Source organism: Aulostomus chinensis, chromosome 3, assembly GCF_037954235.1.
Source record: "Aulostomus chinensis isolate RoL2024-O1b breed Wild chromosome 3, RoL_Achi_v1.0, whole genome shotgun sequence".
NCBI lineage: Eukaryota > Metazoa > Chordata > Actinopteri > Syngnathiformes > Aulostomidae > Aulostomus > Aulostomus chinensis.
The window spans coordinates 19,913,395-19,938,585 of record NC_141322.1 but is presented as its reverse complement, the minus strand read 5'-3'; the positions used below and the strand labels follow the sequence as shown (position 1 = coordinate 19,938,585).

The window sequence follows — 25,191 nt, the reverse complement described above, 5'->3', positions numbered from 1 at the left end:
CTGCTGCTTTCTCTCTCTCTCTCTGAAGTTAAATACAAACCATGTGACTGATCTCTATTTACAACCCTACACTTTGGATCCACAGTGTTTGATGAAAGGAAATAATTCACAGCAAACTTGGAAAAAAACATTGGTAGCATCAGTAGCTCACGAACAGAGAGGCATGCTAATGCTAGCAGTACCTGGTAGTCAGAATTGCTAGCTAAATTAGGATTTGGTTTCTCCCAAAACGAACAAGGGCATATCTCCTGTTCAGCCACAGTAGGAGACACCTAAGCTGGTGACAAATTTCTGGATGCACCATGGTGGGGTTGTTTTTGAGGTTGGAGCTGACCGCAGCTAGCATGTCCGCTAGCATTTGCCTTGCTAACTGGCCTGGGTGGTGGACGTTGATGGTCCATAGTCCACAACAGCCTTACATGGATGAATCCCGTTGATGTTAAGTCTGAGTGTTTAGCTCACAGAAATGTGTTCATCCATTGAAAAACATGGGTAATATAACAAGTGAAAAAGGTTCCTTCCTTTGGTTTCAATTGATAAAGCATTCTATGGGGAAGCTGGAAGTGAAAGTTTGTGAAAGAAGACAATTCTATGTTCTGGGGAAAAACAAACTGAACAGTAAAATGTTTACTTATGGGAAGTTAAACAGAAATTTGTTAGCTTGTGTAGGAATTTGTCTACACTTGTCGCCAGCATTCTGTAATAAATGTCTTCCCACTCTATCTTACAATTTTAACAAAAACATGAAATAATAAGTGCGTCTGCCCTGTGACTTGGGCTCCTCCTTGGCCTGTGCACAAATGGTCTTTTTTTTCCCCTGTCTGAATAACCTGACAAGTCATTATAAAATTGTAATGATATAAACTCTGCATTCCAATAGCGCAAGCTAGTTTAACCCATTAAAAAAAAGAATACTTTTTCAATAAATTTCACTACAACAGGAGGGTTTAAGCAGTTAAGGCTCCTTTCCAATGCAACACTCGTGTGCACATTAAAAGAAAAGGAGAATGGAGTACCCCTATAATTATACACCTCGGGGCCTCCCTCACTCTCACAAAGCTCATCCATCTTGTTTATATTTATCCTCTGGGAACCTAACCCCATCATTAAGAGTAATCAGCATTTAGATTAATAATATAGCAACTATAGATCATCTAATCTGCACAACATTTGTCAAATAAAAGCTCAGCATTCTGCCTATTATGTCGCAGGCATCTCCAATTTAGAGTAAACTGAAGAACGAGTTACCAGACAGAGTTCATACAAAGTCTTGAAAGTTTGGAAAATGCTTAACTTTTAACCTTCATGTTGTCAAGGTGAGAGATAAGGTTGAATTTACGTGAACCCATTGTCATGTTTGCTTGTTATTATCCTAGAGATAATGGACAAATCATCCTTTATTAAGTTATGAACCGCTGGTAAAATAAGGTGATATTACACACTGATCTCTGTTGTCATGAAAAAAAATGTTGCATTTCCAGAAAGACAATGTGATTTTGAATCTTTCATGGACTGTTGTGTTGCATAAGGAGAGGGCAGTCTCACAGACTTGAATCTGATCCACGAGGTCCAAATCATGCTGATCACAAGGCCAAAGAGCCAGGTTCGTCGGCATGACAGCCAGAGCTCAGCCCAATCGCAGAGACGGCACAGGATGCCCTTCATTTTACACTTAAAAAATGCACAAATAATGAAAAAAAAAATGTTTGTCATCTCTATCGTGGAGGTTGTGTTTCCTGTCTGTCCAAATGTTAGCATGATTACAACCACTGGACCCATTTTCATTAACTTTGGTGAAGCAAAGGCCAAGAAAGACCCCCGGTTAAATTTCATCATTGACAGATCAGAATCAACCTTATACACATAATTCAGGTCAGCATTGTGGGTCGGAGCATTTAATCTATGGAAGTTTCAGATGATAGAGAGAGTGACAACATATCCAGAGTGAAGGATGTTGTTAAAAATGTGTTTAACGTCCTAATTTGTTTCTTTGCCAGAACATTTCCTGCATAACATAATGTTAGTTTCAAAAAAGAGATACATTCTTTTCCTTTCTCCTACAAGGAATAGGAATACTGAGGACGAAACAAAAAAGGGGACTTTATAAAGTGGCTTTACTTCCCACATTTCTGACTCCACCAATAATTCATATCACTACAACGGGAGCAAAGCGGCCTGTCTCTCACAGGCGATGGCAGCTACACAGTCAGAGAGACAATTAGATCCATGTTGGACTCTCATAGTCTCACAGGTCCCAGTTGGATCAAGGAACTCAGTTTTGAGGAGAATGTATTGTAAAGAAAAAAATAATACACGTATCTGACAATGCTGATGTAAGATTATGCAGTTTTAATGGTCGTCACAGCTTTTTGTCCAAAGATTTATAAAAAAAATATTGTCTCCTATTATTTATGATCAAGCTGAGAATTATTTGACATCAGAGGGAGTTTGCAGAGAATAATCTTTCTACTGCACTATTTTTTTTATAAGGCTTACACACAGTTCAAAATGGCAATTGTGTAACCAACGCAGGGTGACTCACACTTCCAAAAACGTGTTGATCTGATGCTGCAGTATCACAGTGAAGAGAGTCTTGATGGCTTTTGTTTTAAGTCTACAATTCTACAATTTCATTTAGCAGACGCTTTTGTCCAAAGCGACGAGTCATATCAGTCATATCAAACACACAACAGCAAAAGGTGAGATCGAAGAGAAAGTTTTGCAATCATTTCAGAGAGAGTCGATAGCCGGAGAATCCTTAATTAATATTTTTCAGCTCGTGAAAATATTTATTCACCTTCGTATATGATGTCTCTCACTTTGTGTGATCTGTTTGCTGGAACATAAGGGACAGTGAACAAGGCTGGACATACATCACAAGCTGTGGGTCATCAGATGGTATTTCAAGCTGCTGCTGCTGCTGCTGCTGCTGCTGCTGCTGCTGCTGCTGCTGCTGCGACCATGTTTATTTCAGAGAGTGAGAGAAAAGAGCAAAACGAGAGGAAACAAATTAGCTTGTGCGAAGAGATGGCAGATGGGCCCAGAACGTAAAATGAATTTGACGGCTAAACAGAAAATTAAAGTGCTGAGAATTAATGTGTGAATAAAATTTGAAGATGAAACGTGCCAGAAGAAACAAGATGGAGTCCCAGAGCTTTGCTTTCAGTCATAACAACATTAATATTCAGTCAGTCCACTTGTCTTGTCCTTCTCCTCCTTGACTGATCATGGCATCCTCATCATCATGTCCTCGGTCTCACATGCGGTGACGAGGACTACAGAAAAACGTTATTATGCAGTCACTTGCACTTTTCTTTATGGAAAGAAAAGCACATTTAAACTCTCTCACTCACTAACAGAGCTCTAGCAACACAATAGTTAGGTAAATTACATATAAAACACTCATAACAAAGCACAGATGCACAAAAATGTATTTAAAAAACCTACCCCTAATTCTGTGTGCTACCAGTAATTAAAGCCTCAATGTATTTGATATTGATTCAAAGAAGATAACTTTTTAACAGCCCAGTGATTATTTTTGAAATGAATGAAACCATAACACTATGACAATTTAAACAAGAGAAGTACAAACAAGAAAAGAAAGTCGAGTGAAATGCTTTGGCTCAAAAAGTTCAGTTATCTTGTCAAACAGCAGCATTTCTGTTAAAAAACAAAACAAAAACAACAACAACAACAAAAAAAAACACTTCAAGAAATTTAGGAAACCTGAACAAACTCTGCAGTTATCATCAAAAATCTTGCAGCAACTTGTGAGCATGTTAAAATTGTGCAACTGAAAGGTTAAATGATAAAAGTAATTACATGCTTTAATCAACAATTCAGTGGGCAAAGCATTAGCAATTATATCGAGCCTGCTAACAAATATTGTCAAAGCCTAATTCAGACTGGGCCATAAACCTCTTATTGATTATTTAAAAACACATCTGCGAGCCACCTCGCTGCACCGGCTCACATGTTCATGGGTACTGTAGTTTATCCAATCAAGACCTAAAATATATGGAAAAATGTTTGGCCCGTTCTTGTTTATCGCATTAGTTTTCTGAAAACTTGATAGGAATGTCCACTGAAACCTTTATTTCTCAGCCTGGTGTGGGAGATAGAAACATGCAATGAAAACCCAACAAATGCTTAGACCTTTGGCTTTTGTGAAAAATGACTTGTCTTTACTGTGCTGGTGATGAATTTTCGATTTTTAAATACCTAACATGATACAGGCGTCACATCAGGTCTTACTGGTAGAACAGCCCGTATGTTGCATCAAGTTTAGATGGGTTACTTTATACTCATTGGTGCTAAAAAAGCAAATTAATCTGAAAAATATAACACTCTAAAAATGCAAAATGTATTCCAGCAGCATCAAACTGTTTCAGAAAATGACTTAACCTTTTCCAAAATGAACATATGTATTCAGTGTGTGTTCGTGGTTTGCAGTCACACAACAACAGAAAGTTCAGAGAGCGGTGAGATATGAGCAAACACACATTGTTGGTTTTTCCTGTTTTGTTTTGGGTTTTTTTTAATTTAGAAAAAAACTATCATCAGTCCTATCCCTTAATGAACACAGGTGTCTCTCACTGCCCGCTGAACTTTCACTCCTCGCCTCCCACCACACCCCACAACTCCTGAACGGGAACCTCGAGGCTCTTCTGGTATGAGTAATCATTAAGCTGCTCGTGTCTCACTTCCTGTTGCTCATCGGTCTGTTCCCAGTCCAGCTCTTTAAAAGAATTTCCCCTGGAGCTTCTCCCTCGGTTGTTTCTATCCCCTTCATCCTGAAAAGACTCGGAGTGGACGGAGAATGCTGCCAGTGATGTCTCTCTACTGTCTGACAGGAGAATCCCACTCCCTGAGCTGTATTCACTGTTCGAATCTGCACCTAGAGCAGTGATAAAACAGAGGGAGGAGATGGACAGATGGTGAGAGGGCTTCTATAAACAAACACCACATGAGAAAAGCGAGGCTGCCCAAAAATCCAGGGTGGAATTCAACCAAAATCTGCATGTTTGTATTTGATCTGTACTGCAACTCGACTCCAGATAAGCTTTGCTCTCAAACATGATTATCCCCTTAATTACCAGCAAAACCCATGGGTAATATGTGAAGGAAAAACTCCAACATTTGTTTAGAAATACATCCTCATCTTAAATATTGTTTGCTATATTTTAAAAAATTCTTTGAAATTTGAAAAGGAATAGTTCTTGGGTTTATGCACAGCTCAAACAGGCCAGGTATGAGGTGAACTGGTAGCTTTCGAGGCGCCGCGGACGAATTCACACATAGCTAAGTAGCAACTCTAAGCAAAGAAAGACAATGAACATATTTTCAAAAGAGATTGAAAAATGTATTAACAAATCTAAAAACAAATAATAAAAAAAAAACAACAACATCAGTTTATCTTCATTGAAGAATGACTTCAGGTCATGATGGAAGCAGTTCCGGCAGGGTAACCCAGACTTCCCTTCCTTGGCCGCATTAGCCAGCGGTGACTGGGAGACCCCAAGGTGTTCCCAAGCCAGCATGGACATATAAATCCATCCATCTCGTCCTCAGACTGCAGCGTGACCTCCAACCAGCCAGATCTTCCTAGATAAGCTCCCCAGGGACAAAACAGGAGCAGTATTTGTTCGCTTTATTGTATTTTTTGTTAGAAAACGAGAGCCGAGTCCAAAGTGAAACTCTTGATCTACCAGTCAGTCTCCATTCCTAATCTCACCTTCGGTCATGGCTGAAAAACGACTGCAGATACATGTGACTGGAATGGGGTTTCTCGGACAGGTGGCTGGCGTCTCCCTTAGGGATGAGGTGAGCGACCCTCCACGAGGGGCTCGTAGCACTCTCGCACCACTCCTTCGCATCAAAAGGAGCCAGTTAAGGTTGTTTGGTCATCAAGAAAGGATGTTACCTGGTCATCTCCCCAGGGAGGAAACCAGAATAACAATAATCCAAACATTTCTAGAAAACTTAAGATATAGACTTCATCTCCCAACAAATGCTTTATACTTAAATTGGCTTGATCTGCTCTTGTACCAGATGTATTCATCTGTGTTTTCCGCTTGTTCCTTTGTAGGTTAATGGGATCAATTCTATACCTGAATTTGCTGACCTTTTTTCTTTTGTGTTGCTTTGAGTCTTCACACGCAACACTCTTCTCAAATCAATACCTCCTCACATTACACAAGTCTATCATTAACAGCTCACCTGGTGATGATGATGATGATGATGATGATGATGATGATGATGATGATGTGCTCTACACACAATCTGAACTAACCTTTCTTATAGAAGAGAGGAGAGAAGAAGACAGGTTGATGGTAGCTGTGAAAAATCTGGAATGGTCTCAGGAGTAAGTCAAAGAAACAGTGAAAGGAGGATATGGTAGTAAAAGCCATGAATAACAGAATGTTTTGCACAAAATTGTATAAGAACTGATTTTGTGGGTTCTTCTAGGTAAATTACTTCCAGGAGGACCTTGAGCTCATGCAGAAGCCTGGTTTGTGGGGATGTTTAGTTTGCTGTGCAAAAATGGGAAAAGGTCTTGAAGCAGTTCTGTACGCTGATCCACACGGAGCCGATGCCATAACCCATGCAGTGAAACCTGTTTTTGGAGTTGGTGTAATAAATGTTTAACAAGAGCTCCATTTATGCAGGAGAGATCTCGGACGAGATGAGGAGAGGTGTAGAAATGAGCACCCAGTGATGATTGTGAGGAGGTGTGGGGAAAGTGATGCAAAGAAGATCACACCGTCAATTAGATAAAGGAGTGGAATCCCGGCTTCATGAGATTGGTAAAAGAACAAACAGTACAGTTCACCAAACACCACAACAGGAACAACCTCAGCAAACAGGTCAAGAAATCTGCTGCTGGAGGTCGCCAAGCAACTGGCACCTGGCAGGCGTGCGTGCAGACACACTTCTCTGCATTACAATTGAACAACCTGCCTCCACATTTATGCAATTTTGCATTCACATACAGTAGACCTGGCGAAATAGCGGAAGAATCCATCATGATATAATGTTACATTTCAGTCGGTCTCAATAGGGGACTGTTACAGTCCTGGAATGACCGTGAGTGGTGTTGTTGACATGACATTCAGTCACAGTTGCAACTGCGCGATCCGTTCCTGTCGTCGTCTCCTTGTTTTCATTCCTCTCTACCTTGTCTTCCCCTGGATCTGCCTCTCCTCAGCCGGGATCTCAGCACCCTACGTGTGACCCCACCTGCACTAGCGCCTGTTGATAAAAGCAGCTATGCCCTTTTTTGCCAGTGGCCTGCCTGTGCTTCCTCATGAGTAGTCAGCCTAGTCTACGACGCGATAATTCTGCATTTTGTAGCTCGCTGTTAACTGCTTTCCTGGCTTAGACATATTTCTGTTAACTTGTATGAGGCACTCTTTTGGTGAGGTAATTTGTGTTAACTGGGTTAGTTGGTACCCGTGTTTAACATGTCAAATTTCAAATACACTTAGGAAAATTCTGTGTTATCATTCCTAGGCCTTATGGGTGGTGGCTGTAGTGGGTTTTTATGTTTAACTAAGGTAAGTTAGAGCAGTCAGACAGACCTTATTCATTTTGTCAAGTAATTTAGCACAACTTGGGGAAAGAAAGGTAAGTGACTGTTTAGTTGTTTAAGTTTCTTGTCTCCCAGACACCTTCCCTGAGTTCCCTGCCTTTATATTTGTCCCCGCAGCAGTGGACCATTGAAATAAATGTCTTTCATACCAGACAGCAGCAGCACAATGCATCCCTTATTTCCCCTGGAGTGCCAAACCTCTTTGAGGGTTATTGCAAGGACACTCCTTTTCTCTCTGCGTACTGTACTCCTGTTAATTATTTGTGTGACACTTGTTGCACGGTCCTATAAATACACTACACTAAGGCCATTAGGGGATTTTCACAGTGGTCTGCAATTGCATACAAAAAAAGTTACTGGACAAAAGTGTGAGAGATGTTACTATGAAATCACTCCATGCTAGCAAATAATATTAGACTTTGACCAAACTAAAGTACACGGAAGAGTTGAACCAGTGAATGTGAAGCTAATTGAATGTATGCCATGTAGCTGCAGGAATCACAAGCTCTTTTTAACAACAGTCTTACTGCACACAGGTTGGCTACATGAGAAAATGTAGCAGGGCACATTTTCCTTCCGGAGAAGCACGAAAGACAAATATATATACAATCAAATGAGGTCTAAATGAATCATCAATAAACTGAATTCAAAATTTGAATAAAAAACAACCACATTTGAATATCGCTGAGAGCTCTAACTTATTAATTTACATGTTCCTCATATGCATGTGACTGATGAAGGCTGGAAAAAATGAATTAAAACAATAAAAATATGCCTCTTTCTCTGATAGAGTAATGACTTTGGTCTAGTGTTGGTTTTCCACTGCTGTATTTGCCTAAAGCAAGTGACAAAATTTAATAAGTCAGTGGGGAGGGGGAAAAAAATCCAATTTGGTCTGGAAAATACACATTGGACATGGTATCTTCATATTTCTGCTGAGGAAAATTGTCTCTGTGTTTGATTGGAGGGGTTTGGTTGTGCCCTCAGGCATTACAGTCTATATGCAGAGTTGCAGCGATTCCTCGGAACATAGAAACAGGCAGTACAATCTGAACAAGGTAACATATAAGGTTTATTCCAATATGGTTTATAGAAGGATTGTTATTTTATTGGCCTAAAACCTGTTGAAGTCATAATTAATGCAGATGAATTCCTTCCTCGTCACCATACGAGCTGAACTCCTTGCTCAACTGTGAAGACCAAACTTCACATTGGCAAAGTTAATAAGTCATATCATTCAAAAGTCAATACCCCTAACACAGCACGGTCAGCCTGTCGATGCAAGTGATGCCAGGAAGTCATAGATGAGTCTGTTTCTTTACAGTTAGCACACACAGGAAGGATTATTCATCAAGAATTTCCGCTTTTTCGTGTTTTGTTTTTTTTCTCAAGAAGAACTTAAACAGCCTTCTTGTTCCTGATGGCTGTATTCTTTTTTAACTCATTCAATAAAATGCATGTTTGAATTTTTTTGTCTTTTTTTTAAAATTTGGTCTCAACTAAACATAAAATATTATCTAACACAGCTTAAATGAAAAATGTTGAAGTTTAATGTTAAACTTAGAAAAAGTAGTTTCCTTGAAATGTCAGATAGGATCTGACGTCACTGGCAGCCATTCATAAGTCGAAGTGTAAGCAGTTTCAGTACTTCTCCCTCAAGCTTCTTCTTTTGCCATGTTTTCACATGGTTCTTAATGCATTTGTATGTACAAAGAAGTGAAACGTGGGTGCAATTTCTTCCAGGAAAGGCTGTCTTTGTGTGTGTGTGTGTGTGTGTGTGTGTGTGTGTGTGTGTGTGTGTGTGTGTGTGTGTGGCGTTATACCCACTGAATCACTGTGTCTCAATCACCTCGATGTCGTCAGCCCTCTCAGCCCATCTTTGAGAAAGGCTCTTATAGGGGAAGCTAGCATGTAATGCTTCTGGATTACTAATAGAACCTTCTGCTCAACACGTATTCTGAAGAAAACAATTTGTGTTGCAGAGTGTGCTCTGTTACAGAGTGACAGGCTGATGTATAGACAGAACGAGGAGCAACGCGATGGCTGACCCGGATCAGAATGGCAGGATGGTGGATAAAGGGTGAAAAGGAGCCTCCAGTCTTTCAAAAAGTTGATAAGAGTTTGACGGGAGAATGGCTACCCACCACATTATCACTCAGTCATGTCACTCTACACGCCATCTATGACACATGAAGAGCATTGGATTTGTCAGTTTGACTTCACTTATGCTATTCAGGGGGCGACATCTGATGTGTGATCGTTGTTGAGTTTGAACTTGTGTGTCAAAAGTGGATGAGAGAATGCTCCTGTGTGTCAAACACTGGCACACATAATTAGACAGATCCAAACAAGTCAAAACATTGAACTTTTTATGGATAATTGTACTTAAGTATCACTTCTTATGAATTTGAGGGAATTTTTTTCCAACATTAATTGCAGAGGGCGGCACCGTGGTGCAGTGGTTAGCAATGTCACCTAACAGCAAGAAGGTTCCGGGTTCTGTGTGGAGTCTCCATGTTCTCCCTGTTCCTGTGTGGGTTCTCTCTGGTACTCCAGCTTCCTCCCACAGTCCAAAGACATCAAGAGGGGACGAGGCTGATTGATACTCTAAATTGACCGTAGGTGTGACTGTGAGAGTGAATGGTTGACTGTCTCTATGTGTTGGCCCTGTGATGGACTGGTGACCTGTCCAGGCTGAACCCCGCCTCTTGCCCAAAAGCTGCTGGGATAGGCTCCAGCCCCCAGCGACCCTTAACAGGATAAGCGGAAGAAAATGGATGGATGGATGGATGGATGGATGGATGGATGGATGGATGGATGGATGGATTGACTGCAGAGGTCACATTAGGAAAGTTGTAATAGGCCACATCTCTTTTCTACTTTTATTTGTGTGTAAAATTACCTATCAAGTGTTTTCTTGATTTTTACTGACACACACACCAACTAAGTGTGCTGCCCTTACTTGGCTTTATTGTGGTGTTTTATAAATGCGAGTTGCACATTTTCTGCCACGCGCATCCAATTTAAGACAAACTGTGATCAACATACTCAGGTGAGTAAGAACAGATTTTGCAGTCAGTGCACGTTTTACAAATCCCACACAAGATTTTCTTATTTTCCACTTGCTGCTTTGTGCAAGAAGAAATATAAAAAAAAATAAGAGGAACATCCATGCATGAAGCCAATTGATTACTTTGACAAAAGCTGATTCAGTGCTATGATTCACTCTAAATGCCAAAATCATAGAGGCTATGGACCGTAGGGTGCTCATGCAATGGTTTGTAGACATTTTCAATTTATGACAGAAAAGGTTGAGGACTGGTGTTAAGTTTCTTGTTACAGATTAGCTAAAGCACAATTAAGTGCAGAAAATGCCAGATTATTGACATACAGAACATCATCTGAGAGGCAGCCAGAGATACGTTGTTACCCTTTTTTGACAGGAGACAGAAGAGGTGGAGGATTTAAGCAATTAGAGTATTATTTCGATACTATTTCTCCTGGTTCGTCTTTCTTGGATTACATATGAAATTAGTAGCATTAAACTTGAGAGATAGACTTTGTAAACATTGATCTAATCGTATCTATCAGCTTGTGGCCACCATAAAGTGCATATTATTTTCAGTCATTTATCATTTGTCAAATGGGATGTAGTTTTGACATTTTCATGTTTTTGATACAGCAGTAAAATGAAGCTCTTGAGATATTATTATTGCTTTGTCACATGGTGCATTGTCAATCACTTAAAGCTCAATGTCACTCAAACCAATGAGCTTGAGCTGCAGGACCAAAGAAAAAGAGGCCCCCCCGTGCTGGTTGTTAATCAGGCAATGGACATGAAGTCGAATCACAACACCAAAGGCCTCTGCCAAATAAGGACAGATCACACTGCTCTTCAAGAGGGGGATTCAATTCTTTAAGCACATCCAATAGGCCACTCCATATCTTCTATTAATCACTTACACAATATAGTTTGTGCGTTATTCTAAATTTGTACAATGCATTTGAAAAAAGTCTAGCTATTTGTTTTACATTTGTTATGATCAGCATGAGCATGGGAGATTTCTGAACCAAAATGTTTTGTGCGGTCTAATCAGTTCATCTTTCGAGTGAACATCTGTGCCAAATTTAAAATAATTCCAACATGTACTCCTTTCTTACTGCAAACACACACACACATACACACACACTTGTGTAGCGGCAGTAAAAGCAGAATGGAGTAATATTAGCATTTCACTGCTTCCCATTGCAGAAAAAATGAACTGGTTGTTAGCAGGTCTTTTGAGCGATACACTAATCTCGCGATATGATAAATGATATTTGGCTCACAATACAATATATATCACGATATTCAGCTCATGATACAATTCAAAACACTTCCATCCTTTCTGAAAGATTTTAAAGGGACAAAGTGATTTTGGTGACATCTTGTGAGTGTTCCATTGACTTGGATTGAATTAATTGAACTGAAAGCATCAATTACACAACATATGGCTCTGACTGGCAGCTTGCAAATGCTGGACAAAATGAATCAAAGATGTGTAAGAAAATTAGTTTCATTTATTGAAACTGAGTGCAAATTGTAGCGTACAAGCTTTTGAAAAGTAAAGTGAGCAATGGAGAGTTTAAGGGCAGCAAGTGGCCTTCTTTGGCAGCTTTTTTAGCTTGATACTGAACATATGAGGAAGCCACTAGCCAGTCTAGCCACCAGGTTAACTAAAAATAAACCATGGCAGCCAATCATTCAATTCGCTGGTGACTATAGCATAGAAGGGCTCCATCGCGTTCACCATAAGCCTAAAGCCGGTGTTTTCCACCACCTCATAAGGTCTCAAATCCTGACAAATAAAGTAGGCAATGGACTCCGTAATTTTGTGCGACCTCTGTGAAGAAGATGGGAACTTGTGGCAACCACAGCCATCACTGTCAGCGTGGTTTGTTTAGGATGGCGCTGCAGCTTCTTGGGCTCGGTCTCAGCTAGCATTTCCTTGTCCGGGTGATGACGTTTTAGGTGGGCTTGCAGGTTGGCGGTATTTCCAGAGTACTTAACGATTGAGTGACGCAGTTTGCAAACCGCCATACTTTTGTGTAAATTGTTGCTTTCCTTTTTGTTTTAGAACTCAAAATGCTCCCACACATCTGCGTTTAAGCATGTAAGCGCTGGGTTTATACGCGCCGTCAATGTTCTGCGGGCAAAGGCAATTGCGCACCGCTCAAACATTCGCAGCGCAAAAGAAAATCTGCAGTGACAGGTGTCCAGTCAATGATACGATGGAGTTCACTTAGGCGACGCAGCAAATCATAGCACTGACAATGCTTGCGCCGTGGCACCGTGCAGGTTAGCTAGCTAACAGCGCGGCCGAGGTAGCTCAGCGGTTGAGTTGAAGCCCCGAAAATAAGTAAATTAATAGGAATTGCTGCTGTAATTTGATTCTTTTTATAAGCCTTGCTATTCTCCCGAGTGTTGAGTTGGTGTGAAGCCACATCGTGTACAACTAATGTTACTCACATTGTTCCTCAGAGTGCTCAGGGAGCTTGTTTGTATTCCTAGACACATGAAAAATTAGTGGGAACAGTGCTCCTGCCATTCTTTTGAATCTCTCAGTTCTAACCCGATGAGAAAGGCGTCCGCATCTGGGCAACTTGAAATGCTCTACAGCGACACTAGCAGCAGGCAGAACTAATTGCTCTTCCTGCAGAGTGCGACACACGGGGGAATTGAATGGGGCTTAATGTATCGATACTCACGGCTGAAAAATCGATACTCTCTGGGGAAACAAGATATCTATATATCGCAAAATCAATAAAATTGCTAAGCCCTGTCATTTGGCAAGTTGGAATGGAACTGCCTGGGATACTGCTGAACCAAGAATGGGAAAGACAGACCTACAATACAAATAGCAAAAACAAAATCCAAGCTAATTTAGCCCACTGTGAAATCTTTTGATTTATGGACACAATTTATTGATGTTTCAACTTTTAAGTACTTGAAATTAATGGAAAATCTGCTTGTGTTGAACTGAATTGGAAATATTTGGCCTCTGCCTCAAAGCTGTAGTCGCAATTAGTTGCTATAAAAACCATTTTCATCAAACAGGGTTATTTTCACACTCCATATAAACTCATGATTAGACCTGCTTCATAAAGCATTGACTCCTGAAAATACTCCCTTCAGCAATATTTATATCTCATGAGGATAAATTAGAGGCGAGTGGAATAGTGCACAACAAAAACTCAAAACCTTACCAAGAATATTTGTCTAATTTCCAGGCTAACTATCTCATTACACTTGAAAGACACCCTCCAGCAAGGAGTATTTTAGTGAAATATGGAGACTGATTTTTGGACAGTGCGTCTGATTATAACAAACCTCACCAAGCAAACTGACAATTGTTCCCTTTATAGATTGTTTCGCTTATTGCCAGCAAAGTTTTTCAGCCAAAAACAAGGTGTTACGCAAAGGTTAACTAAAAAATAATCAACACATGAAAGGTTTCTGTGTCCTTAGTGTAATGAAATGATCCTATAAAGGAAATAGAAGAATACACTTGGGAATTTTTTTTGCAGTGTGTGTCTGTGTATGTATGCGTCTTTTGACAGCGAATTTTCCATATGGCATCCGTATAGCGCCGACCAGCCCCTCAGTGAGTGGCAGGACACTTTCACCAGAGGCTCTTGTGTCTGGGCTTTTCATTAACACCCAAGAAGGTGTCAATCACAGTTAGTCTCTATGGGCTCCTCATAAACAGAACAGCAGTAGGGACAAGGTCCAATTCCCTTGGGTTCTGGCAGTATGCTGCAACCAATACATGGGTGTCTTGAGATGCAGGTTTTTTTTTATTGCCCTAGAGGGAAGCTCTGTACCAAATATTCTCATGACATCCGTATTAGTAATGTTTTGTAGTATTAAGTTGATGTAATTTCCAGTAGATGATGTTTTACACTCAAATAAAAGCTATTGTCAACATTTTTACCTTAAACAAATAATGTATGTGTATTACTGGAAAGCAATTAAGTACATTTACTCAATATTTTGCTCACGCACACTTCTGAGGTATGTCTACTCGAGTATTTCCCTTTTACCTTTATGAAATACTGTAATATGGAAATACTGTTTCTAAAGAAAGACACCTTTCTGAAGAAGCAGCCATTCACAATAAAGCAACCACCTGTCGTGTGCAAAAACACAAAATACACATATCAGGTTAACGGGGTGATGAAATTTCAGCTTTGTGTTGACAGCTTGTCTGCTGAGCTCATATGGTTCACACGGCTTTGAGCAGACAGCGGGTAATGTTCCATATCCACATTTCAATAGTCTCAACCCAGTGACCTGTGGGTGACAACACAGGCTACATTTCTGTTTTTCAATTTTTTTCTGTCTTTTTAAGAAGTCTTTATCGTCACATGTACAGTGTAAAGCAAAATTTGTCCTCTCCATTTCCCCCATTCTCTACAGAGCAGTGATTATCTGCCTGCAGCGCTTGGAGACCAACTCCAGGGGCCCTGTTTGATCGATCTATGGCACCAGGTGGTTGGTGAATGGCGCCATGTGTGTGCCATACATCCGGGGTGTGTTCAGCAATATCTTTAAATTTAGAAGGTTTGTTGTGAAGGCGCAAACCATGGTCCGTGGCGTAAAGAGTCAGTCATTGGACACCTAATTATTCATAGTTGGGTTTCAGGCATGACATCGCTCCTTTTGTCGTTCCCTTTAAAAGCCCAGGGTGCGTCAGGACATAGCGTGTTGCTACTTCAGTTTAGTGTGCATTTCAACTATGGAGAAGTGAGCGCCTTTCATCTGGAGAAACTGACCTCCTCGTGCGCCGGATGAGGGCGCGTGAGCATGTCTTGTGTTTATATACGTGAGCAGCATGCATCAACCCAAGCAACCGAGGTGCAGCAGGCCTGGGAGGAGGTGGCAGCCAATGCTGGCATGGTTTAAGGCATCAATAGAACCACATTGCAAAGCCTCACGTCTGCTTGTCTGATATATGTGGCCTTTAAATAGCACCTCAGTCATAATGCCATATACCAACGCCCAGCCTCCTCCTGACCTGGGACAGCTAGATCCTTCTGCCCATAAGGCAACAATGCTACCTACTGAGCCACTGTAGGGCAAAAGGGTTGTTTTGAGTCCCAACACATAAAATAATTATATAACAGATCATGTAATGATTCTGAACCCTGACTTATGCTAATATAAAAATACAATTTTCTTTAAAAGTTGTCAGTCATGATGGCAAATATATATACAATATGTATAAAGTGAGCCATAAATGTTGCAATGTTGCATGTGCTACGAGTTTCTTCCTTTTATGTTGCTGTTGTATGATGTGAGTTGGTGGTCTGTTTTCATGAAGTAACCGTGCAGTGTGCCAAGCTAAATTTCCCTCAGGGATAATAAAGTTCAGTCAAACTAACATGAAATTTGTTAACCTGCTTCTGTTCTATATTTGAATCATTGCCCAATGCCAAGTCATTGAAGTCTGATTTTGACTTGCACTCATTATCAGTTATCACAACGGTTTTTGGAGGTGGTCATTTACATCCAACTTCCAGCAACAACACTGCTAATTCTACGATTCCCTCTTTGTTTGTGTGCAACATAAATGTGCAGAGCATTAATTGCACATACCTGACACTTCTGTGTCACAGTGCGACACCTCTGACAGCCTCCTTTCCGCCTGCCGAACCTCTGGCACATAGAAGTCTCCCTGCCGAGCCAAGGGGGCCATGAAGTGGATCAGCCCCTCTGTGTAGATCTCGAGGAAGGGGTGCGCACACAGCCGTCTTTCCTGTAAAGTTTGGTGAAAATAATTTTTTAACAAAAAAACAAGGCTATGAGTTAGAGCGGTTACATTTTATTTTTACGGTAAAACACAGATCTCTTTGTTTAGTACAAATGTGCACTGCCTGTTATCACAAACAGATTTCATGCACGTACAAGTAAAAAAAAAAGGTCAACTTCAAAAAAGGTGCCATGACACTCCCAGTATTCAAATTAGCACTTCATTAAATGTGTTTACATGCACACCTACGGAAATGAACATGATGAGCGCAAAAGCAGATATTACAATAATATAAGAAGTCCGTTTTAAATCAGACCATAAATTAAAAAAAAGGATTATGATTTGATGAAAACCTCCCTGTTGCACCCGTGAACTACAAAGAACCTGTCTTCTGCGTTCACACCCAGCATGCAACAAGTTTTAAATCCCCTGTAATCTGTCTTCATGAACGTGCCGCCTCCACCCTCCACGCTGTTCACACTGTCTTCTGTTAGTTGCCTCACTCCTGTACAAGTCTCTTATGACAGAGACCACTCCACTTCTCTGGGCTCATTAACCTTTCACAAACCACGTTTTGTTATTCCACTCATGAACAGCCAGTGTCTGTTCACTCTTTTGGCTTATGCTAAATGTCGAGCAATACTAGAAACACTGTCCGGCAACGTTGCAGTAAGTCCATGCGATCGATTATTACAATTTTGTTTTCGTGAACTCAAGTTCATTTTTGTTTTTTGACATTTTGTCCACTTTCCAGCCATCAAAGTTCAACTGAGTTTTGCAAGAAACCTATCGGTTATGACGATATACATTGTGAGGTGAAAAATACTGACGTTAAGAGGAAAAGCTATCAAAATTAAGGTAATACTTACAATAGAAATCGGCGGAGGCATGGGCACATTAAATGATAGGGGTGCACAATTTGAAAAATTATCTAATTTTGACATTTTGTAATTGCAATGTGATTTGAGGGATTAGATTTAAAGATTGCATTGATTTAAGTATCACCGTAAAACCCATGAAAAGGATGGCTGTGATTTTTGTGGGGATTTGTGGTATAGATTTTCTTCTGTGTCTGTAGAATATGTTGTGGAGGCAGAGACATCTCTGCAGCACCAAAACATTCCATTTAAAAAGTTATTTTGACACACATTTACCCTTGAACAAATATTATCCCTTCTTGTGATCTGGAAATTGCAGTAAGCCGTATTGTGATTTCAATGAAATTTCGATTAATTGCGCAGCTATATTTAACGACAGGAAAAGCATTAGGGTACACTAATTTATTATGATAATGACCCTGCATTCATAAATTCATTCGCACTTTTCTCTTCATCTATGACCTCTGGATTTCATAATGGACTAGAACTACATTAGTCTGAGCAATTGAGACTATAAATAATTTGTCACTTTGCCAAATTCTCCCCAAGATTTTAAACCAGAGAGGAATATTATTATTTGTTGCCAAATTCTCAGTCTACAGATTTCCTGCGTTCCTTTCGGATAACGTGGCGACGGTGAGTTTGTGTGTGTGTGTGTGTGTGTGTCGGGGGGGGGGGGTGCACAATGGAAAAGTTGCCCTCATAGGATCCAATGATCAGATTTACAGGCTGAAAATACACACAATATCATAGGAGACAGTTCGCAAACTCGACGCTGTCATCCTTCCTGCCATCTGTCACCTAATTATAACAGCAGTGACATTCCTCGCACCTGTCTGCAGGAGTTGTCAGTTTTAGTGATTTCATCCGCATCAATTATCTGTTTATTTTTTGTCTTCAGAAACATCTGTGTACCCTCAATGGTTTTGCATCTAAACTTGTTGAGGAGCACCGCTGCAGACGGCATCGAGACGTCTCTCAACCCGTCTGACATGCACACAACACACGATTCAGTTGGCAATTGACACTCTCTCATTGAACCCCTAAAATGGGAAAAGTTAGCGGATGCAATGGTCAGTGCGGGATGAGTTAAATGTTGAAGATGAATTTGATTGGAATCTGCACGTTAAAAATAAAGACTCTTCTTCTCTTCTATGCAAATGCAGTCTTGTTTTATGCTTGCAAAGAACTCCATTCCCCAGGAATTATGAGGGGAAACAAAGTAATAAAAGGACATCTGACGACAAATAATTCAGGTTTAAAATTTATTTTAGCTTAAGCTGTCTCACAATGTCAACAAAAGTAGAAATAGCAGCCAAAAAAAGAGAGAGAATAAGGTTTATCCTTGTTTGCTGCGTAGGTTTGTAGGAACTGCTGCCAATTCATAAAAATCTGCCCTTGGATGGTCTTTTTCAAAAATCTATCAAGAATCTGACGACATTCTAAAAATAGTGATGACAATCTGATGTGTGTTTTACCTGCTTCTCATCAGAATTGTATCGTCATGACTGATGCACTTACAAATCTGACTTCACTGAATTTACTATCAAAGTTCTTCTGAAAGCCGAATGACTCACAGCTTCGGAAGTGTCAAGTTTTCTCCATGTGTTCTTGTTCTGCTTCTCTAACCTCTGAATATCTACTTCAAATCAATCCCACCAATAATAGATTCCCAGTAAAAAAAACAACAACAAAAAACATAAGGCAGAAGCTGCATTAGCACATTAAAGTTTAAAATGTTCCTTGAATTAAAAAAAACAAAACCTTTCTCTGCGACAAGAGGAACGGGTGAGAACTTCTCATGTTTCCAGACTAACAACGACATCTCGGTAAGTGAGTGAAGGGGAAAAAAAGAATAGCAAATGATAATTCATTCTTAATGGATTAATATTCAGAGAGTGAGGCCTCTGTGTTTACTATTTCACAAGTTCTTCAGGAAGTTAATTAAACAAAAGATGCATCAACAGCTGAAAATATGAATAAGACATAACCAAAGTATATTTTCTAATTATTCAACAATCCCCAAATCACAGCTGAATGAGTAAATCTCTATTACAGCTTTTGTTTCAATATTTTAGCAGCAGGAGGCAACTTGATAATCATTTATTTGTCACACCTGTGCAGAAAAGTACATAAAATACTTTTTATATGCAAATGGTAGCGTCCCAGAGGGTATCTAAAAACAAACCCTCACAAACACACAGGACTGTTTTTTGTTGTTGTTGGTTTTTTTTTTACATAAAACAAGTGTTTCAATTGCATATAATGATTACAACTGCTGACATTTTTGATCATTTTGTATCTATTTATTTCTGTAAATGTAAATGTAAAGCTATAGTTTTTCTTAAATAGCTCAGCACTGGCTTTAGGTTAGCATCATTAGCATTGTATAATTGTTCATGCTAAAACTGACTTTTCAGCAGCAGATTAATATGCTCTGTGTGTATTTATAGCAGCAGGACTGTGTGTGTGTGTGTGTGTGTGTGTGTGTGTGTGTGTGTGTGTGTGTGTGTGTGTGTGTGTGTGTGTGTGTGTGTGTGTGTGTGCGCGCGTGTGTGCGTGTGTGTGGGCTTAACTAAAAATACACTACAGGGCCCCTGTTCATCATAATGAAAAAAAAAGTCACCCATTTCAATAGCTTATTACTATGATTTAATTTTGGAAAACAATGTAGATCAATACCACTGAGCAATAACGCAAATCAGGCTGGGCAATATAATACGGTTTTAGTTTTATACACTTCATACATATTTATAAAATGTAAGTCGACTTAAATATTCCCTTGATAGTTTTTGAGTGTGTAATGTACTTGATTTTAATATGGGCAAACGATTCTTTGGAATTTACTTATTTACAATTCCTTGTGATCAGCTGGTAAACACATCTACTTTTTTTATACTGAGATTTTACAGGAACATTTCCACATATTTTACTCTGAGGAGACAAGTTCACCCTGATGTTTGGACGTTCCTGATCTGCCTGTAATCACCGGCGTGCATGGACCATGCTGGATATGTTGTCAAGCATCTGGAATCAAGGTGCAGTGGAAGGAAACTACTGTTATCCTGTTAAAGAACAGTTTTTGTTGATAAAAAGTACAACTCGAAGTGTAAAAAAATATTCTGGGCTCCTCTCTCTTGGTAAATGTATTGGAGCGGAGTAAATAAAACAAGATCAGTTTGTCGCGTGGGTGTGGTGAAGAAGATCGTCTGGGATTACAGAGATACATCTGGTTGAGGAAGACTAAAAAACACGCCAAATGTCTTGTGTATCGAACACGTGAGAACTACAGATTTATGTAAAGGTACAAACTATTACCCACTACAGACATCCAGATCATTTGTTCAGTGTGTGTTCAACTTCAACGTGAGCCAGTTGCTTTTGAGGAGGCTTGAGGCAGAGGGCAAGGAAATAATTAGACCTGCAGTGGAATCACAGAGACAAACTGCGTGCTGGGCTTTTGTAATTGGGGAGGGGATTGTGGATGGTGTACTATTGATTTTTCTTAGATTTTCTCCATACTCTGCAGTATCAGGGCCACAGGGACCAAAGCAAACAGTTAAAGCAGTAAAGAGTATTAAGGGTCATGGTGAGGTCTTTTTTTTTTTTTTTCCATCTTCTTCACACCTTGTACAGCTTCGGAAAAACTATTCTCTTGTATCTGGCAATGAAAACTTCAGTATTAACAGACATGAGAAATTACACAGGCTACCAGACCATGGCAACAAATTATTCCGATTTAATTGTACTAAAATGCGAGGAAGATTAAAATGATTGCGCTTATTTCATGTCACTGAAGTCCACTGTTGCAAACTCAACCTGAAAATCAATCATATACTAAATAAGAGATGATATCAATAAGGCTCAACTTCAGTCCAAATATGAAAACGAAAACATGGACGCATAAGCAACCATTTTCACCGTCGGCAATTTTGTGTCTTGTCATTGTTAACACATTTTTGTTTTTGTAGAATGAAAAAAATACTAACAAAAACAACATATGAATATTATATTACATGATAATGTATCAGCATGGTGTCAGTCAACTAGTACTACAAGCACTGCTTCAACTAAACCAACTTGAATCTATCCTGTTTCAGAGCAGCGATACCACCAAAACCATCAGCCACAGACTCCTGCCGTCACCCCTCACACACTTTCTCATGCTTGCTGTGTTTTTCGAGCCACTCTGCAGGAGGTCCTGTGGGAACTGGTGAGGGACACATCAGCAGCATGAGGAAGAGGATGTAGGCTACTAGTTCCCTCTCTCTCTCTCGCTCTCTCTATAGCCTGGGGAGCAACATCTGCACAGGTCCCCAGTGCAAATGCATCACGAGTCCTTGGATAAATAAATAAACTGTACAGAGTATTTTTAGAAAACAAGATTTCTGGTCCCACCCTGGTAAAACACAGCTATAAACTTGGAGTGTAGAGTATACCGAATTTAAGTTATTTTTCTCTTGGATATTCATGAGCTCTTTATACCAGTAAATGAATATAAAATTGCATCAATGTCTTACTTATAGAATATAGATGTTTACTACTGTTGCATTACACACAAGTCACATTGGGAACTTGATCTTTTTAATCACACACTGTTAGAATTTCAAGTGGAACAGGATTAAGTTTGCAGGGATTTTTTAGGATTTGGTGTTTACATGCCTTTCATGACTTCTACTGTCAATCAAACATACGAGCAGAAACACAGAACAGAACTGCAAAGCAGATTTCATTATTTCATTTCAGAGGGCTGAAATGTTTTAAGATGAATGAAGCCAATTTATGAAAGGAGACAAAAGGAGCAGCCGTAGCTCAGGAGGTGCAGCAGGTCACCCACTAATTTCTGGTTTATGGATGGTTCAAACCACGGCTCATTTTGTCCATGTGTTGGCCGCATTGGCCAGGCTAACCCCACATGAATAAGAGGCCATATTGGAAAAGGCTTTGAATATGTTTTTGCTACAAATTCTCCATATAAATTCAGTCTATTTTCCACTGCAGAAATGTGAAAGCTGATTGTTCATATACGCTACATTGTGGTCGTCATTACCAAATTGACTCGTTGGAAGATAAGAGCTTCTGGTCAGTGTTTTACTAGTTAGGGAAAGAAAACAGATTTACCAGCAATTTAGGTAAAGACACAATAAGAAGAATGTATTTCTCTACAGTTTAGCTGAGGAGACAACAACTCAGAGAAGAGAGGCACTCTGGGAAAGCGTAACAAATATAGTAAATGGGTTTGGCACCATAAGCAGGATGTGTAATAAAAATTTTTTTTTTAAAAAGTTGCTGGTGCTTAAGAATAACCAGAGTCAAGCCAAACAGAAACCCGTGCAACATCTTCCCGCGCTGGCATTCACTCGCTCCATTTAAAGCAACAAGACAGACATTTCACCAAGTGGCTCTTGATGAGTCACGTCTAGATGAAGGTTTCCAAAAATGTAATTACGTTCAATAATAATAATGAATTTCTGTCCAAACAGAAGTGGTGGACCGTTCCTTGAGCCACACTGCCAGCAATGCCCATTACTATGAGACAAGTCTTCAAACCGGATGTTTTGTATCATAAATTAAAACCGACACATGCAATTTAGATCGTTATGAAACAGAGAAAATAAAACTGTCCAGACAAGGATCACCTCTCCACAGCAGCACATTTAAACCCTGCTTGGCACAGATCCTTGCCCTTTCCCACAGTAGCTATGACACCTAAAGTGTCAAGCTTAGGCGGCTGCACGTGGTCTGCTGAGGCCACCTTTGCTGAGGAGAAATTCGTATTTTAACAGGCTGCATTATGCTGCTTATTTCTGTAACAGAGCTGGTATGATGTAACTTTGTTTATCAATTTGAGAAACAAAGTGATAATTCATGAAAAGTTCAAAATTACGACATAAAAATTCCGTATGTTCTTGGCAAGGTTATAGCATTCTGGACTTTTTAATGATCTTTAAGATGTTTACCTTTATATAAATCATTCAGTTTAAAGTAGAAATAGGGGCAACCACTTGTCCCACTTGCTACTGAATATTCCCCAAACTAACAGAGAACAGAGATCAATTTTTGAGATATAATTCAACTTTCAACATGTTCAAAATATTGTCAGCCGGTTCTAAATCTGAAATATTAAGGTTTTTCACGATAGGTTGTATAAGAAAAATGCACAATCCTGCAATAGCGTCATTTCATTTTCATTTGAGCTATTAAAGCATCCACATATTCATCGTGTAAGAATAAAATGTTGTGAAGTGTCCGAAGGGTATGAAGAAAAACTGTTAACATTTCCCAGCGTTTGTCTGTCTGAAAGAAGCAAAGTTCAGAATGACTCCAAATTCTAGGGGGCATCGCGCTTACTGTACCTTAGAGAGAATGAGTCAGCCGAGATGAGACAAAGGCAATGAAAAATTGATGGAGAAATGTTAAGACCCTCTGCCCACAGGGAGAGAGAAGAGAAAAACAAGTGGATTTTTTTTTTATAGAGAAAAATAGCCGACAAATAATAATTCAGACTGCTGTGATGGATGCAAACAACTACCTCTGTCTCAACAATGGCCCCCATGTCTCCAGAGGGGGAGGACAAAGAGATCTGAACATCACTGTCAGTGGTGAAGAGGACAGCCGATGGAGCAAAGTGGTGGATAAGTGTTCCCTCCAATCGTAGCGGACCCAGATAATCTGAAATATCTGTTTGCTGGATCTAATGTACCATTTTCTGATGGGCAGAACAAAACATTTTATTCAGTAAATACCACAACTAATAATAAAGGTACAATAAAAAAAACACACTTGTGTCACACACCACAGACTCAAATTGAAGGGAATGTGTGTACATGTTAAAAGTTGTTGTTTTTTTATGAGGAATTGAATTTAGTATTTATATACTTTCATGACTGTGTAATCTCTGGAAACTCTCGTGAGCCTAGGATGAGCCAAAGGAATGGGCTCACCTTCCGTGTAGCGTCAACAGTAACCCAGAAGGGACAAACCAGTACCTTTGCGTGCTTCTGCTTGTTTCACCATTTCTTTTGTCATCGTCATTAATGCTTCTATTTGTACTGATCCACTGAAGCGGAGTCACTTTGAACAAGCTAATCATATGTGGCTCTGTTTTCACTGTGGTCTTACATATTTATTGTTTGCTCAACACATTAGCACAGCAATCCCTCTGTGTTTGCACCAGTGACCGCTCCAATTGTTTCCAACCGCTTTTAGCAACAACAAGAAAAGGCCTCATGCAGCTTCGACAAATGACTACAGACAGACCCACGAGTCTACTAGCAACTAGAAGTGATATGAGGATATCACTGGAAGTATTTTGTCTGACTTGTCATATCCAACTTATCTTCTTGTCCTGCCACATTAAGGATTGATAGGAGACCAAATTCAGCATGCATTTCCTCAGAGGATGAAATTTGTTTCATCTCTTTAATGTACACCAAACTTGACAATGGCTCAAAAGAAAGTAATAGTTTCGTCTTGCAGAACCAACATCGTGTTGTACGATTTAACCATGAATGAAGTTCTTCTGTTTTCTCTCTACAAAAGCCAACTATCTGTCTTTGGAGGGTGACAATGTTGCTTTAAAGTAATAAAATGCAGGTCTTTGAAGGGAGAATACTGGCAATCTCAGCTCCATGCACTTCAGTATCACTCCTTTAGGGTAAGTGCTCCATGTCAGCTGTCTGAGTGGCCACGACTAGATAAAAGACTTTTTCATCAGTACAGTGACGGCGAAGTCGAAAAAGATTTGTCACTTTATAAATAAACAACATTCCTTTGAACTGCACTTCTACAAGACACAAAGACTCAAAGACAAAACTTGAGGCGTCCGTGATTCGCACAGCACACAGGACATGCAATGTTGGCAATTATAACAGGTTTTTGCATTTAAACAAATATCACTTGGGAAAGTCAGCCTGTCCAGTGAGGCAGC

The 25,191-nt window shown here is 39.8% G+C and overlaps 1 protein-coding gene across 4 annotated transcripts in view; it reads right to left on the bottom strand.

The window, feature by feature from the left end:
* Positions 1-2,363: 2,363 nt before the first annotated feature.
* The window catches only part of tex264b (testis expressed 264, ER-phagy receptor b), a 36,590-nt gene continuing 13,762 nt past the window's right edge, over positions 2,364-25,191 (bottom strand). For 2 of the 4 annotated variants that reach the window (XM_086199397.1, XM_086199401.1), the window contains 2 exons: positions 16,230-16,389; positions 2,364-4,897 (listed from right to left, as the gene is read on the bottom strand). In XM_086199397.1, the coding sequence (XP_086055523.1) occupies positions 4,611-4,897; positions 16,230-16,389 (447 nt within the window). In that variant the 3' untranslated portion in view covers positions 2,364-4,610. Of the gene's footprint in view, positions 4,898-4,925; positions 5,605-5,734; positions 5,869-6,219; positions 6,297-16,229; positions 16,390-25,191 lie in introns of those variants that run through there. The other 2 variants (XM_086199399.1, XM_086199398.1) reach the window with 2 other exon arrangements.